This window comes from Brachyistius frenatus, unplaced genomic scaffold, assembly GCF_029030835.1.
Source record: "Brachyistius frenatus isolate BFR_SWC_R1_liver_20210118 unplaced genomic scaffold, ASM2903083v1 Contig_34, whole genome shotgun sequence".
NCBI classification, from domain to species: domain Eukaryota; kingdom Metazoa; phylum Chordata; class Actinopteri; family Embiotocidae; genus Brachyistius; species Brachyistius frenatus.
The window spans coordinates 3,106,343-3,122,695 of record NW_027210633.1 but is presented as its reverse complement, the minus strand read 5'-3'; the positions used below and the strand labels follow the sequence as shown (position 1 = coordinate 3,122,695).

General features: G+C 42.5%; 2 protein-coding genes across 2 annotated transcripts; one reads left to right on the top strand and one right to left on the bottom strand.

Moving 5' to 3' along the window:
- Positions 1-67: 67 nt before the first annotated feature.
- Positions 68-3,076, bottom strand: pigw (phosphatidylinositol glycan anchor biosynthesis, class W). Its single transcript, XM_069700673.1, has 2 exons — positions 2,971-3,076; positions 68-2,673 (listed from the first exon to the last, which is right to left on the bottom strand). The coding sequence occupies exon 2, from the start codon at positions 2,668-2,670 to the stop codon at positions 1,186-1,188; it is 1,485 nt and encodes a 494-aa protein (XP_069556774.1). The 5' UTR covers positions 2,671-2,673; positions 2,971-3,076; the 3' UTR covers positions 68-1,185.
- Positions 3,077-3,793: 717 nt separating this feature from the next.
- Positions 3,794-16,334, top strand: LOC138622129 (unconventional myosin-XIX). Its single transcript, XM_069700671.1, has 24 exons — positions 3,794-4,013; positions 5,352-5,499; positions 6,386-6,534; positions 6,776-6,889; positions 7,600-7,732; positions 7,814-7,883; positions 7,965-8,067; positions 8,145-8,241; positions 8,343-8,419; positions 8,891-8,981; positions 9,262-9,427; positions 9,648-9,721; positions 9,811-9,932; positions 10,112-10,225; positions 11,040-11,216; positions 11,298-11,435; positions 11,541-11,648; positions 11,745-11,815; positions 11,900-11,967; positions 13,508-13,647; positions 13,877-14,006; positions 14,236-14,321; positions 14,411-14,734; positions 14,813-16,334. The coding sequence occupies exons 1-24, from the start codon at positions 3,957-3,959 to the stop codon at positions 14,924-14,926; spliced, it is 2,871 nt and encodes a 956-aa protein (XP_069556772.1). The 5' UTR covers positions 3,794-3,956; the 3' UTR covers positions 14,927-16,334.
- Positions 16,335-16,353: the final 19 nt, after the last annotated feature.

Genomic DNA, 16,353 nt, shown 5'->3' with positions numbered 1-16,353 from the left:
GGCGCATCGAGAGGATTTTGGAGAAGGAGTTCATTCATACAAATTAAACTCCGAAGCTTTTCACTTCTTTACATTTATTTGCTCGTTTCTTTGTAATAATCACTTTTACATACCTCGGTGTTGCTGCTGGTATTAAATTGTAACCATTATAGTCCTTTCTGGTTGAGGATGTAGGGAGCAGACTGCCATGATGATGTTTATAAAGTGCTAAAAAGGTTAATTAAAGTGGAGATTATAGTTTATTGTGTTTAGATTATAATAATCACTTAGATTTCAGTGAACCATTGGGATGAGAAACCACAACCAGAGATTAAAAAAAAAAAAGACAAAGGGTGTGCACAAATCACAAAGATCTACACAAAAGTGCTCTGTGTCTCAAACATTACAGGCTATGTTCATTTTAAATGCTGTTTTCCTTCCATGATATGTACAGACTTCCTGTAGACCCACACTTGACATCCCAGTAAACCAAAGTCAGTTCTCTATAGAAGGTTGATCCAATATAAGTGGAGTGCATTGAATAGCAACAAGCGCTTTAATGTTTTTAACAAGGCAAATGTCAAACAGCTCAAACCACGCAGTATATTGTTGTCCATTGGTTCTCAACTGGTGGTTCGTGGGGCCATTTTGAGTCTTTGCGGTGGTGTGCATAATAAGTCCAACTTGTCCACAGAATTTTTGATGGTTTGCTTTCATTTTAAAGGACAGATTTCCCATGATGCAGCACACACGCAGACGGTCACAGGTTGCTGCCAGTGTTGTCATGACATGACATCAGTTGTTTGCTCTCATTCAAACATTTGTAATCAGGGGGAAGTTTAGAGAAGTCTGCCTTTATATTTCAGCCCTAGTTGCACTTGTTTTTACTCAATTCGTGTTTACAACAGTGCATGAAGGCATTGTGTATCACTGCACTATTTCTTTGTGAAATAAATTTTAATGGATCAAAGATTTGGGTCGTGACTGAATGATAAAGGAAACATGCAGGTCCTCATGCTGGAACCACTTCCATTAACATAATGTATAAGAGTATGTTCACTATTACACATAATATCTTGTCCATCCACGGTACATCTTCCCCATTTTTAAATTGCCCCTATATTCAATGTTACTCCAGCTGCACAAAAATCTTCAAAATATACAAGTGAACTTTGCAGTTGTTGTTGTTTTTTTTTGTTTTTTTTTTCACCAGAATTTGACTGTAATTCCACAGAAATGTAAAACATATATCACAAAGCAGTTTATGAACATGTACAACAGCAAAACAAACACAGACAATGAACTGCTACTACCAAGTGTGTCCACGGCTGAGTTGGTCAGTCCTGTCATTACATTCGCCAGCAAGAAAAACAACAACTGATTCCTGCTGACAGCCTGAACGAGGCACAGTCTTTCTACTTCACCTCGGGTTTTGTCAGAGACTTTGTCGGAGTCCGATTGTTTTTTGTACAGATTCCATGATGAGGGTACAAAGCGACAGCCGGATGTTCTTTTAGAAAACAGTAAAACCATATCAGCTACACCAAGGCAGGACATGAAAAACAAAGACTGAGCAGCAGTCCAGAGGCAGAAGGAGAAATTACCTATGCGGCGAGACACTGGCTCCAAGACGACCTGACATGTGCACAAAGAAGCGTACAGGACTAAACTTCCCACTGAGAGGTTGAAGAGGGCTTTGAACCACTCTCTCACGTGGGACCTCGGCTGCATCACATAGAGCCCAACCTGAACTCCTGCCAGGTAGATGGCTATATAGCCCACTGTGGAGAATATGCCCTCCTTGTTTGCATGCAGAAAGTCTTTTTCTCTGTCATTGTTGTGGATAATAAAAGCCTTCAGCTCTGTCGTCTCCAGAGCGAACTGATAAACCCCGCTGATCAGGAGGGCGGCGACCCACGACCGCCTGGCAGGTAAAACAGCCAACAGCAAAGAAGCCACAACTCTGACGATGGCTAGCGTGAAGAAGAAATTCCAGTGGACACCGTATTCGGTCACATGCTCGTGGTAGCCGGTCATTTTGACGCTCACCAGCCTCCCCAGGCCGAGAGCGACCAGCGGCCACACAGACAGGACCTGCTTTGTGACGTGACTCTTCTTGGACCCTGACACGTTCTTCCTCCGCGCCTCTGGACACACGAGGGCATTTGCAAAGACATATGCTCCAACGCCAAAGTCCATTACCCCTGTCCCGTAGGTTTCTGATTTAGCATATCGCCTTGGGAAGATACTGAAGTCCACGGCGAGGATGCTGATGGCCGTTTTTACATTTACAAACACTCTGAAGAGAGTCACAAAGGGAACCTGGTTGAACTGAACGTGGCTCTGGAGGAAGGCGCTGACGGTGCTCTGGGGGTGACGGCTGCTTCGGTAGATGCAGCAAAACAAACAGGCTGAAACGAAGGCGAGGCCGAGGATGACTTGGTGGAGAACGCTGCTCAGGACGGTGCACGACAGGACGAGGGGAAGGATCAGCACGGAGAAGTCCAGGAGCAGGTGAGAAAGCAGCGGAAGTGGCAGCGGCAGAGTCCCCTTGGCCTGATAGTAGAGGATCAGAGCGAGTCCTCTGGTGATGAGGCACACTGGAGTGAGGAAAGAGCCCAGTGACACCTCCTGCAGGCTGGTCCCATTGAGATTACTGATGAACGCTTCCTTCAGGTCCCTCTGAGCCATGGCCTGCAAACATTAAAGTGTTATTACTACAAAAGAGAGACATTACTTTACTTAAGAGACAAGTGAATGTGGCACTTGAACATGATGGCAGCTGGGGTTACATTTTTAGTTTGTAGACTACACAAAAACATAGGAAAAGAATAACGTGAGTAGCTCCCAGGATCTATTTTCTACTTCTCCCTTGAACTTCCCCTGACAGTATGTGACTCCCACTAACCCCGAGGAGTCAAATGGGTTCTCCAATCTCTAACTACCTCGTTTTCTAATGTAGGTTAGCTGTGTGTTTGTGTCAGTACTTACCGCGGGTCTGTCTGTTTGGTGTGCTCAATGCAGGTTCACGAAAATACCGGTTTCACAGCTCTGCTATTCACAGTTGTCTGAATACCGGTGCCTAACCCGACCATGATGCCCGCAACAACAGAGAGGGCGACTTCGCCTATTTCCGTGTTGGGTCTCATGACGCATTCAAGGCAGCTCGGATTTGTGGCCACTTCCAGGACTCGCGTTTCCTCCAGGTCTTGCAAAAATTGAGTTGAGAAGTTGAGAATTGATGTTTTGAAGGAGAATATTCATAAACTTGTATCGTATTTCGTCCTTTAGCTTGAAGTAGTTCAATGACTTTAGGTGGCTGAATACGTTAGGCATCTCGTTTTATATATTCTAAAAAAAAAAAGAAGAAAAAAAAGCATTAATTGGATGTTTTTAAGTTCAAAAGTATGTTATGCATTTTGTAGTAATCACAGAGTCATGGGAAAATGCCAATTTGTCACACGTAGTTTTACCAAACGGTACCAACATGGGAATTACTTGCTCATTTATCGATATGCCGTCCGAAGAGGCGTGACAATAACATGACAATAGCGTGACTATTTTTGGTGAAAGATGTTGGAAACAAAAGGAAAAGTAGATATATTCTGGCAATTATGCAGTCTTGCTTTTAAGAAAAACTATGTGAATCCATATAAGGCTGTTAAAATAACACCCATATCCAATAATAAAATTAGAGCTAATCTAACCCGTGTAAATCCCAGTACAGAAATCCCGCTGGACCCCTGAAGTATCACGGAGGAAGAGGGCGGGAACAATGTGCGGTTCGGGAGGTTGGGAGGCGGTTAGACGGACAGCAGCCGGAGGACGTCGTCCATGAGGAGTTTCTGGAGGGAACGGAAAAGTTGAGTTTCTCGTCCGCAGAGCAGAAGAACAAGTCGTCTGAATTTGGGCACGGCTTTTCTCGAAGTGTTTCCGGCCGACTTTTAAGACAGACACGAAGGGTAACGCTAAAATCAATGAGTTCTGCGGACGACTACCGTGACGTCAGAGTAGGACACAGAAATGGATCAACGGTAAGTTTGGACACGAGTCGTCCACAATCTCTCAACCGGTGCTTCAGAGATGTCCTTTTTTTTTTTTTAGTTTTTAAAATGTAAAAGGTAATAGTAGGTTTAACCTGACCCGGAGAGCCTCCATCTACCTGTACCTGCTTGTCGGTTTTGATTGGTCATTGGGTATTGAAAAGATGTGTACTGTTGTATTGGGACATGCGTACCTGGGATCAAACAACAATACCGTTATGCAGACGTTCATTGCGCCGAAAACAACTCGTTCCTCCAAGAAAAATTTAGAAAAAGGGCAAAATGTTTCCCTCCTCCTTAAAACAATGTAACAGCAACACATACGGAGGGACGTGACTCAAGGACAACGCGTTGTTGTGTGCTGTGTCACTTTACATTTCACAATGTACCGTTTTTGAACTCGACGTGCTTCATAATATTTACACTACTTTATGTTGGGTTAACTGTACATGGTGTGTCATCGATTGCTAAATTGCCAAATTGTTGAATGGAGTTTGGTATAAGGTTAGGTTAGGTTAGGTTAGGTAAGGTAAGGTAGTTACTTTATTAATCCCCAAGGGGAATTTTTTTCGCTGCAGCAGCATACGGGAAAGCAATAAAATAATAATAAAATAATAAAAAGCAATAAATTAACAGTAAAAAATATTAAATATAAAATGCACAGTATATACATTATATACAGTACAGTGTATATATATATATATATATATTTTATATACAAACAACCAAGAAACACAGACAACAGTGTTATTGTTGTGATGATTTTGCTAGAGGTGAGTTATTGCATAAGAACAGCAAACAAGGGCAGGGGCTGCTCAAACAGGTTTAAGAAACCTTACAAATTGACATAGTCAGTGTGCTGTTCATTATTTTACCTGTATGATTTGTATGCTTTCACAGTTTATATTTTTTTGCTTTTTAAAATCCTAACAAACACACTGCTGTAAAAGCTACTTAATGAACTACCTGTGCGTCATATGAGTCATGTACCCAGGGTATTAGTCAGGTAGGTGTTACATTAATGACGTTCAGATTATTTACACGGTTTAAAAATGGCCTGAGACAAAGACGGGATGTAGGCCATATTAAAGGGATCTGTCTGCACAGATGTAGACCTCAGACTGAAGCCAGTCCTCCGGCAGGCTGCAGGTCCAGGACACGAGATCTCTGCAGAATAAATTGGATTTCCACCCGTCAGTCCTTTTAAGATGGACCAATACGTTTCCTTTCTGTAAAGCACTTGAGTAATATTGTTAAGAAAAGTGTTATACCGATAAAGTTCATTCTTGTTTCAGTGTGTTTACCAAACATTTTGCCTCCTCCATACAGGTGAAGGGATTCATCCAGAAAGTCCATACCCCTCACTTGTCCCGAACTGAGTCACTGGAGGGAGAAATTCAGGCCTTCCTCATTGATGAAGATCAACTCCACACTTATGATGACCTCACCAAAGTCAACCCAGTGACCCCAACAACAGGTATCACGCAGGGCTATGGTGTCACTGGAGTGTCTAAAGCACTGATGATGTAGACTGGTGATTATTTTGAGTTTTTCCGCTTATGTCACCTTTAACTGCAGAGCTTACGGTGTATTATTTCCCCTCATCAAGATCAAATTTAAAGGGATTATGGAATAAATGTTATTCCATTAATGATCTCTGTGCTACCTAAACGCTTCAGAGCATGCACAACAGGGAACATACCGGTACAGTTTATTAACACTAGTTATTCTGGGTTTATTTACACTGTTATGTACATGTGAGAATGACCTGCGGCCCCACAATACAATATTATCAAAATACTTAAATCATGATTGGATATTGTTGTGATTTTTAAACATTTTGCGTTCATGCTTGAGTATTGCCATGACATTCATAATGATGTATTACCTTTTTTTATATTGCAGATCTATAAATTATGTCTGCAAAGGAAAACTTTGTCACCATCTGTTTTATTTAACAAAATAAATCTGCACATGTCCCTTAAGTTATTTTAATTGCAGTAACATGGGATTGTCAAGCAGACAGACTGACTAACAGGCTCATAAAAACCTGTCATAAATGTTGCACGCGCAGAGCACATTTATTTATTTACATAATCATTACAAATATCAAGATCTGGCGTCCGTGTATCAGCACAATAACGGCAGGCAAAATGTCTCAATCTTTTTCTCCTACCCTTACTGTGATGTGGCAAAAAGGCTTTTTTTCAACATTACCAGTGACTAGTTTCATCATAATGATACAACTCTCTGGTATTCTCTTGTTTTTGCTTCTGGTTGTTACCATCTGTAAAATGTTGGCTTTCCACATTTGTCCTGTTCTTGCCTGATGATGCTCAATGTGTGTGTTTTTTTTCTGGCAGTGCTGAAATGCCTGCAGGCCAGGTACAGTTTGAGGGTGTTTTACACCCATGCTGGCTGCACCTTGGTGGCTCTCAACCCCTTCCAGGCTGTTCCAGACCTCTACACTCTGGATGTGATGAAGGAGTATCACTGTGCTCCTCAGCCTCAGGTATTAGCATAATCACATTATATATATATTTATACATAAATATATATAAATAGAGCGGATCAAACGGGTGTGAATGGGAAGGAGGTGCTACTTTGAAAGAGCTTGGGATTTTCAGAGGAGCATTTCCCGCATGATTAAATGATGTGCTGATGCAGACATTTACAGTCTGACTCAAGAGTCTGGCAGCTCCGCCTGCAGTTAGAAACCCCATTTTAATACGTCTGAATGTTTTTGTCTGCAGGAGTTCAAACCACATATCTTCATTGTGGCAGAAGAGGCTTACAGGAATGTTCGGGGTCAGCTGGAGCCGGTCAACCAGTCCCTGGTGGTCAGCGGTGAGAGCGGAGCGGGAAAGGTGAAGTAAAGTGTGTTAGTTTGGCTTAAAGAGTTTAGTTTGGGTTCAGGTTGTCAGAGCTGGCTGGGTTTATGAGAATTAGGCTACCGATTGATGCACTCCCCTGCGTCATTCTAATCATACAGTATATGTTTAATTACGTGTGAGTTTTATACAACCCTACATTTATAAGAGATTGTACTTTGTTTATGTACATACAGTACTACCTGTTAAATTAATTTGATTTAAAAGCATTTATAAAAACATCCCTTTTATGACACTAAGATTTTTTTTAAACTTTGAGCACCATGGTTCTTTAAGTTCAGAAAAGATGAAAACAAAAATCTTTCCAGCTGTTTCTGTGATCGGCACTGTGCTTGCAGTTTTTGCCAAAATATCACAATCATACAACTTTGAAAACTGCATCAAAGTTTTTGAGAGAAGCATATTTGATTGCAAAATAAATAGTGAAATCCTGGAGGGACTAAATAAGGACAAAAGTTGTCAGCATGGCAATCATCACAATGGTTATTAGAGCCTTTGTTTGATTGACAGCAGATCTCTGGGGAACACACCGCACTCTTTAGCAAAGGATTTGGTGTCAAAATAATATTAAAGAAACATGGCTGTAAATCTGTTCAGTGATTAAGTATTATAAATCTTTACTGGACGGATGATTATTAAAAAAAATAATTTTCTAACCGTCTGGTCTGTCGATGTTTTGTTTGTAGACGTGGACGTCTCGTTGCCTGATGAAATATTATGCCACGGTGGCGTCTGCCTCCTCAGTACTGACGAGTCAGGACACAGTGGAGAGGATAGAGAGGAGGGTGCTGGACTCCAACCCTATAATGGAAGCTTTTGGTAAGACAACAGGTCACAGATGTTTGTTAGTGAAATGACTGGTGTGAACTGTCTCTCACTGTCAGTGTGCCCTCCATGTAGGCAACGCCTGCACGCTTCGCAACAACAACAGCAGCCGCTTTGGAAAATACATCCAGCTGCAGCTGGACGGGTACGTTCAGCTCATCGGCTCATGTGAAGACATCAGCTCAGTGTCACACAGGTTGTCACTCACTTTAATCTGTTCATGAAGGTGTCAGCTGTTAGTCGGCGCGTCCGTGCAAACGTATCTGCTGGAGAAGACCAGGGTGGCCTGCCAACCGGCCAGCGAGAGGAACTTCCACATCTTCTACCAGGTGAGTTAACGGACCTGCACTGAACATCGTCTGTTCATCCAGTGTTTCTACGGTGGTAAAAGATGGATGTGTTTCAGATGATGAAAGGGGCGACGGATGAGCAGAGAAAAGACTGGAAGATGTCACTTGACCAACAATTTGTGTGGCTGCCAAATTCTGAGAAGACTGTGGAGGGTCAGTGTTCAATTTTTATGTTCATTAAGGCACTTTTTTTTTTTTTCATTTTTATTTAGTTTTTGACTGTTACAAGTAACAATTCATTTAATGTTTCACAGAGGATTGTTTTAATGACACTGTTGAGGCAATGGTTCACCTGGGCATCGATGCAGAAAGGCAAAGACAAATATTTAAGGTGAGGTCATCTGTTCTCCCATATTTAACATATATTTGCAATATATAACCAGGTAACAAAATTCCAGTTGTAAAAGTATACGGTCTGTCTTCACAGGAGGAGATATTATTGGTGACAAATAACATATTTATACAAAAATTCCCGATCTTTCAGACCTTATACCACTTTGTACCAAACCAAATTTCCAGTACCACTTGCCAACTGTTTATTTATAATTTAAGTTAAATTAAATAACTATTTTTGGACTTGAGGCCAGTTGGAGAACAATTGTTTGACCTCTTAACGACGCTCTTGTGTACAACCAGTGGTGCACAAACTAATCACATCATTAATAGACACTACACAAAAAAACTTCCTCATAACTGCTTGCAACAACATTATAGTGTGTTGCAGTTAAAGTATCCTCAACTCATGTACTTCAGTGATTTGTGGCCATCATCTTGTTGGTCTGTTGGTTGTAATCTGTTGCAGGTGTTAGCAGGTATCCTGCAGTTGGGGAATGTGAGTTTCTCCTCTTCAACAGATGAATCACAACCATGTCACCTTGATGAACAGTCCAAAGGTATTGGATATGATTCAGTTTGATAATAAATCAACTCTTACCACACAATTCCTGCTAATGAGTGTTTAGAAATGTAAAAAAAAAGAAAGAAAAAAGACTCACATTTAAAATGCTACGGCTACCACAAACAATACAAACAGTGTTCTGTGGGTTTATTTTGAAAACTCTCAAACCTGGTTGTACCTCAGTGTTTCATGCTGCATTGAGCGGTAGTTCCATGACATCACCGTGCTTCCCTGCCAGCAGCAGACATGAGCCACGTCTCCTGCCTGTGTTTCAGACTTCCTGCAGAGGACCGCTGAGCTGCTGTGTGTTCCTGCGGAGGAGCTTCAGACATGTTTGAGAGTCAGGATTCTGAGGGCGGGGAAGCAGAGTGTGTTCAAGCCCTGTTCCCAGGTGGAGTGCAGTATGAGGAGGGACTGCCTGGCCAAGGTCATCTACGCCCAGTAAGAAGGACCATTTCATCATTAAGTAACACAACAGTTTGCCAGACTCGATAACATTTTGTTAGAATGGTTGTGTGATGCAGGAGCTTGTTGTCACCAAGCACTTGAATATGAACCATCGTGTCTTTTTGTTTACAGTAAGCAGTGAGGAAGATATCTCTGTCAATCATTATTATAGGCTCTCTCTGTTTTATAGTAAGTGTGTTCACTTTTCCACCAGGTTATTTGAATGGCTGGTTACGTTCATCAACAACAGCATATGTGCAGACAGCTCCACGTGGTGCAACTTCATAGGTAAAGCATTATTTTTATTTGACAGCACAAAATCAAACCTTCCCGTTTGTTTCCATGAGCTCTCACAGTTTCTCCTCTGACCACTGCAGGAGTCCTGGATGTCTACGGCTTTGAGTGTTTTCAGATCAATAACCTGGAGCAGCTGTGCATCAACTACGCCAATGAAAAACTCCAGCAGCATTTTGTGGCCCATTATCTAAAAGCTCAGCAGGTAACGTCCTTCAGTTTTCTGTTTCCTGATGGGAATCTGTTTCTTGTGTCTCCGTCCTGGACTCAGACATTCAGGAGAAACTCTGCAGTCTTCATGAAATGATTGAAAACACGACAACTTGTCACAACTCGTTTGTGATGTGGAAAATGAATATTTATGTTCATCTCTGTTTGTCTCAGGAGGAGTATGTGTCAGAGGGGTTGAAGTGGTCCTTTGTCAAATACCAAGACAACCAAAGCTGTCTGGATCTCATAGAGGGAAGTCCGATCGGTGTGTTTTCTCTTCTTAATGAGGTATGCTGCTCAGTTTCTTTCTTTTTACTTTAAATATAAATTTCTTTAGTCTATAGAACAGCATTTGCTTCTGCATGTTGGAGTAGTAGTATTGTTTGTGGCCACATACACAAGTCAATAAAATACAAAGCTAACAGTGTCTTGATTTCCACCTACAAAGCAATACAACAGGGACAAAACCAAATCTTTTTTTTTGTTTTAAATCCCATGAAAGTCATCTGTCTTGAACTCAGACACGGAACCAGAAATCTCTCCAAGGAAGTGCTGAACTAGCACGTCTCCCCATTGGAGTTGTAATACGAGGATCGATCAAAAGGTTTTGTGACGGTTCCTGTTAAACACAATCCGAGCTCAGCACTAAAATGCGCGGACGGAGCAGGAGGAAGCAGTAACTTTCAGAGTAAATATTTCAAGTTACGTCACTTGATCAGCACCTGAGTTACACACGACTAAATGTTCGGGGAACAGAAAGAAGTAGCAAGATGTTGAAATCCAGTGCAGGTGAGAACCCTGAGCGGGAACATTGTGGTGTTGGAGAACCAAAGTGCCTTCGCACCACGTCAGGTTGTTTGCACTAAACATTGCACTGAACAGTCCGACCCTGTCGGATGAAATCCCAGAGCACAACCCAGTAATGTAAATGTATGGAAATAGTTTTTATGGAATGACAGCATAAAGGGGATTTTCCCTCTTTTAACCCTTTGTTCATGTGTGAGTGACTGCAGTGACTTTCTTGGTTGATATGTGCATTTAAAGTATTAATTAAATGTATTTCTAGTAAGTGGATGTTGCTTTTTGGATACGTGTTTTCCAGGAGAGTCGTCTTAATCGAACCTCAGACGCAAAAACAGTCCGGGTTCGTTTGGAGAAGGAGCTCTGTGACAATGCCAACATCAGCTGGGACAAGTTCAGCAAGGTGCCGCACTTCACTGTGGCCCACTACGCTGGCAAAGTCAACTACCAGCTCGAGGGCATGGTGGAGAAGAACAAGGCAAGAAACGCTTTTAAGCTGCACTCTAATAAGTTGACCACACATCCACCCGCTCATCTTCTACTGGATGTTGTGTTTTAGGACCCGGTGCCAGCAGAGCTCGTCAGCCTGCTGCAGAAGTCCGAGAACCCGCTGCTTCACCAGATCTTCATTGACAGGGAAACTGAGAGCCTGACTACAAAGGGGCTCAGCAGAGTCACTGTGGTCTCCAAGTTCAAGGTAGGAGCCGTCATCATCAGGGTTATAGTAGCCTGTCGGAGTCTGTACGGGTTTCTCCTGGGAGGGTTGAGTCATGGCACTGATGATGTTAACATATATTTGTAGAACTCACTGGAGAGCCTGATGAAGATCCTCCACACCACAACTCCTCACTACACTCGCTGCATCAAGCCCAACCGCGACTGCAAGCCGCTGACCTTCAAAAAGGAGGAGGTAGACGTTCTGCTCACACATGAATGCTGTTCTGTTGTTCAGCAGAGATGATGCTCTCATTAAATGATGTGATGTTTACTTCCTGTCTGCTGGCAGGTTATCATGCAGCTGGAGGCCTGCGGGATAGTGGAGACCATTCATATCAGCGCTGCTGGCTTCCCAATAAGGTTTGTTATCTTTGTTAACTCTCATCTTAATGTACTGTTTGATTTCTCTTGGTTCTGGGTTGACTTTTTATCTTTGTTGCACAGAATCCCTTTCAAAAGCTTCGTGCACCGTTATGGACTCGTAACCAAATACTCAGGGAGTCGCAGTGTTGGTGAGTACAGCTGGTGGCTGAATCCATTCCTGCTGAACTGTGGCATGTTTTCTCTGAACAAAGAGTGACATTATTTCCTCTCTTCAGGGCTGCTGGTTTTGTTCCTCCTTTCCTTCATTAGTCCTCTTAGCTAATGTGATCCTCAGTTCTCTGCTCTCCTCGGGACTTTTCAATTTGGTATAGCAAAACAAGACTTTCTAACAAAACGTTCAACGTCTTATGAACTTTCCAGGTAAATGCATGCATGTCTGACTATCAGAGCTTTGCATGTTTCTCCAATCATTCTTCATTATTTAATGCTTGAACTTTCCTTCACCTTAAACTGTTGATTTATTGGCCGATAATTTCCTTTAAACAGCCTGTAAATATTTCGGATTAGATTCCCTCTCGCGTTTAATAATTGCAAATGGGAAATGGGTGGGACATTTCAACGTGTAAAAGGAACTTGTCAGAGTAGACTGGATCACATCGTCTCCAAACATGATGTATCTTTTGACATGTAGCCGCCAATATATTGGCCTGGCTGATTCATCATTGGGACTCCACTGATTAGCAAATATCAGCATGTTAACTTGCCAAACTAAAATGGTAAACATACACTTCAAAACCTGCAGAACTGGCTGAAACCTGCAAAGTGGAACTTTTGTCGTCCTCTTCTGGCAGTGAGAGTCGTTACAGAAACATGTAACAGCCTCCAAATATTTTACAAGTACCTACCTGTCCAGTAGCAGTAACAACAAGGAAAAGCTGCACCACTGACTGTCTCTGTCTGTTCGCTGTCAACGTTTCTTTTTCTTTTTTTTTTTAAACCTTAATCCTTCCTCTGAAAGCCGAAGTTCTTTTTTTTAACTCTTAAGTTTTATTTGCTTTTCTTGAACTCTTATTAGGTCTCTCTCCACCCTACTCTTAGCTGCTGCAGCCTTCTCCTCTCTGTTGCTACGGTCACAACCGTCGGCCCCCCCCTTCAGCTCCGGCAAATCAATCATTGCTGGGGGATGTAAACATGTAAATTATGTAAAACGAATCATTTCGGAGCGCCATCACGGGAACGCTTCACCAGACAGCTGATTAAAAACCTCCATATTCTGTCAAACACAGAGACTTAGTTGGCAGCGATAGGCTCAATCAGCATTGTGACCTGAATGAAATCAACGTTCATTATTGTGGGCATACTGACATTCGCATTGAGCTCAAACACAGCTATACCTCGGTGCGGTCTCAAAGAGCTGCTGTCACGTCTAAAAACTCAGTCTTGGTGTGTTAAAATCCAACTGACCGACTCACTAACGCTGAATGCTGCCACATATTTAGTTGTAACTCTTCACCTCTCGTCTGTCTTCGCATGCACGTGCATGTTGTCAGCAATCATATCAGTGATGGTGGAAGCCGTGCTGTTGATCAGGCTGGTTCCCTCACTGACATCCTGTCAAACAACTACCAGGTGGTGAATCTGAATCTCTGATGGTTGAAGTGTTGCTCAGCTGTTACATGAATGATTTCTCTTTAGTCAATCTAATTCCTGGTTGCCTCTCTGTCGTAGATTTGGAATCTAACGGCAACAACACAGTTCAACAGGTGGAGAAGCTCCTCAGTGTGGTGTTACCACACCATCTTTCCAGCGAGCAACACAAGTCGTGGGTTCACTGTGGAAGGACGAAGGTTTTTCTCACCCAGGCGATGGTCAGTCGTACACATACAGGCATTCTCACACTGATTGTAAGATGTATGTGTAACTTAGTACGGACATGTCGGGGAAATGATTTGATAATTAGTACATTATGGTAAGAGCTTCTTTTTTTGGTTCAGACGTGTTATCCTGAGTGTAAGTGTTACTTAAATGTGTCTTAGAACGAGTGAGGACTCCGGTCTGTTTTGTGGGAGCGCTGACCTGCCTGACTCTGTCTCACAGCTCGATTTGCTGGAGGATCAGAGGAATAAGATCCTGTCTCGGTGTGCCTTCACCATTCAGTGCTGCTGGCTGCGGTACCAACGGCGCAGACGCCACGCCCACCGGCAGTCTGCTGCCCTGATCCAAGCAGGTAACCTCTTAATGCCCTGGAGTAGAGTTAGCAGAGCTCGGTCTGCCAGCTTTGACCTGACTGTTCTGGACAACAGGAAGCAGTCTGTTCACACTGTTTACAGGCCGTTGATCCCTTCAGAAACAGATCACAGACAGCTCTTGTGATTAACTGTTCATCTCAGATGTTCTTTTGATGCTACTTTGAATGAGAGTACATAAACATTCAAAGTGTTTTCACCTGCCTACAGCGGTGCGGTCCTGGCTGGTCAGGAAGCAGGTCCGGAGGTGGAACAGATCAGCTGCAGTCATCCAGAACACCTGGAGGAAGTGGAGGGTGAGATATGAAGGGAACATTTACGTCATTTGGTGCGTTTTCCTGCTTATGTGAATAACGTATGCATTACTGCTTTGCTCTTGTGGCAGGCCAAGATGAAATCGTTGGCTGACGCGGAGCTTGATGATGCAGAGGACCTCGTGGAGGAGGAGTTGCTGGCAATGAACCCTGTTGTCCGGGAGCGCGGCTCAGTGCAGCTGTCCTCCATCCAGGAGCCCGTCACGGTGCGAAGCTGGCCCATGGGCCTGGCTCTGGCCTCGGCCCCGTCCATCACCGTGTCTCTGACAGCCACAGGCTTCCAGAAGATGATGTCTGTGATGGCCTCGCTCAACCTGCCGACCAGGAGAGGGCAGTACAAGGTGGAGACCAACCAGTACACGAAGGGGCTCGCCTCCATACGAGCTCAGCCCAAGGTGACGGCAACGCTGCAGACGCTGTTGGACATCCTGTAGAGTGTTTGTCTGATTGGATTCTTTGTGTTTTCTACACAGGGATCTGTGAAGCTGCACTGCCAGAGATCTCCACTTCTCTACGCTAACAGGCATCCAGACCTGAAGAAGGACGTGACGGGGTTCAATGAGATCCTGCTAGAGAAGACTTTGTAAGAGTGCTGTCTCTGCAAAACATTAATTTAAATGAACACAGTAAAAGATAATGTGTCACAGCTTTGGGAGGCAAGCAGCTGTTTTTCAGTCATCTGACACTTTTTTTTGCATCTAATTTAAAACACTACTGGACTTTCTTTTAAGAAAGTTGAAGTTGATTTCCCTCTGCACCCTTTCTTTATAATATTGTACCTGGTGGTCAGGTCAGATAATGCAGTTAACTTCTCAAGAATCATCTGTAACGGCCTTCAGGTCTCAGACTCAAACATCATCTCAAATTCAAAATCAAATGTCGATTTTCAGACACGCTGTCTTCTGACACATTTAAGATGAGGCCGGTACAGTACGAGCTTTTTAGCCATTTTCAGAATATGTGCCAAGTGTCCCACATATATATAGAAACCGATGAATGGGGTAAGAAATTATGATGTCACCGCAGGACAAAACAATAATTTTTATAAACAACTCTTTGTCTGTAGAACTGCAACTGTGTGGCACAATCTTGGCACCTTAAACAAACAGGACTGTAGGTTCTTGTCTCGTCGCTGCCTCTTTGGAACAGCCGATAGTTGATCAAAGTGTTAAGACTGTGTGATTTTAGTGCCTCCTAAAATCTACTCTCAAATCACAAGTGAGTTGTTTGTACATGTATTTGTGTAGGTGATTATTTATGTGATTTCAGACATTTATATTAGTGTTGATTTCGATCCACGTTATTCCAGATGTTGACTACCAGCATTTACTCGTGTGGTTTATGTTGTAAGTTTTGCACATGTAGAGCATATATTGCACATTAAACGCACCTCTGCTCACAGAGAAAAACAGAGGAAATGACACAAACAAGCAACTGATATGAAACATTGAAGCGACACAGGGTCGCTGAAACTGCTGATCTTTGAAAAAGGCTTTTGTTGACTCAGTCCATCAGTTAAATATCGTATTCAACCACTTTGTGTGTGGATTTTTATGCAAAGCAAAGCCAGTTCTGTGCAACATACCAAAGTCTTTTTACACTAAAGTGTTTGTGAGGGAGAATTTGATTGTTTTTTTTTTAACTGACATTAAAGCCATAGCAGGTTTTATGATATTCCAAGTATTGACAAAAACAAAAACAATGCATGCAACTGTAACTGAACATGTGTATTTTGATCCAACATATACCTTCAGGAGCAGTTCTGCTCTTTCCAAATATAAAGAGATTTCTTTTTTTTTTGCAGCTGTGGATTCATGTAAATGTGTCGCAGTAGTTATGAGTTTATGATGTGGAACTCATTTACTGTTTTGTTTCATCTATTTTGGTAAGTGGTACCAAAGGGATTCATGTGCACAAACTTGAATTATATTAATATTTAAATTACTGTTTTGTTGAAATAAATTCCAATGTTCAAAATAATACTGTTAACTTCAACTGTGTTTGCATCTGATTG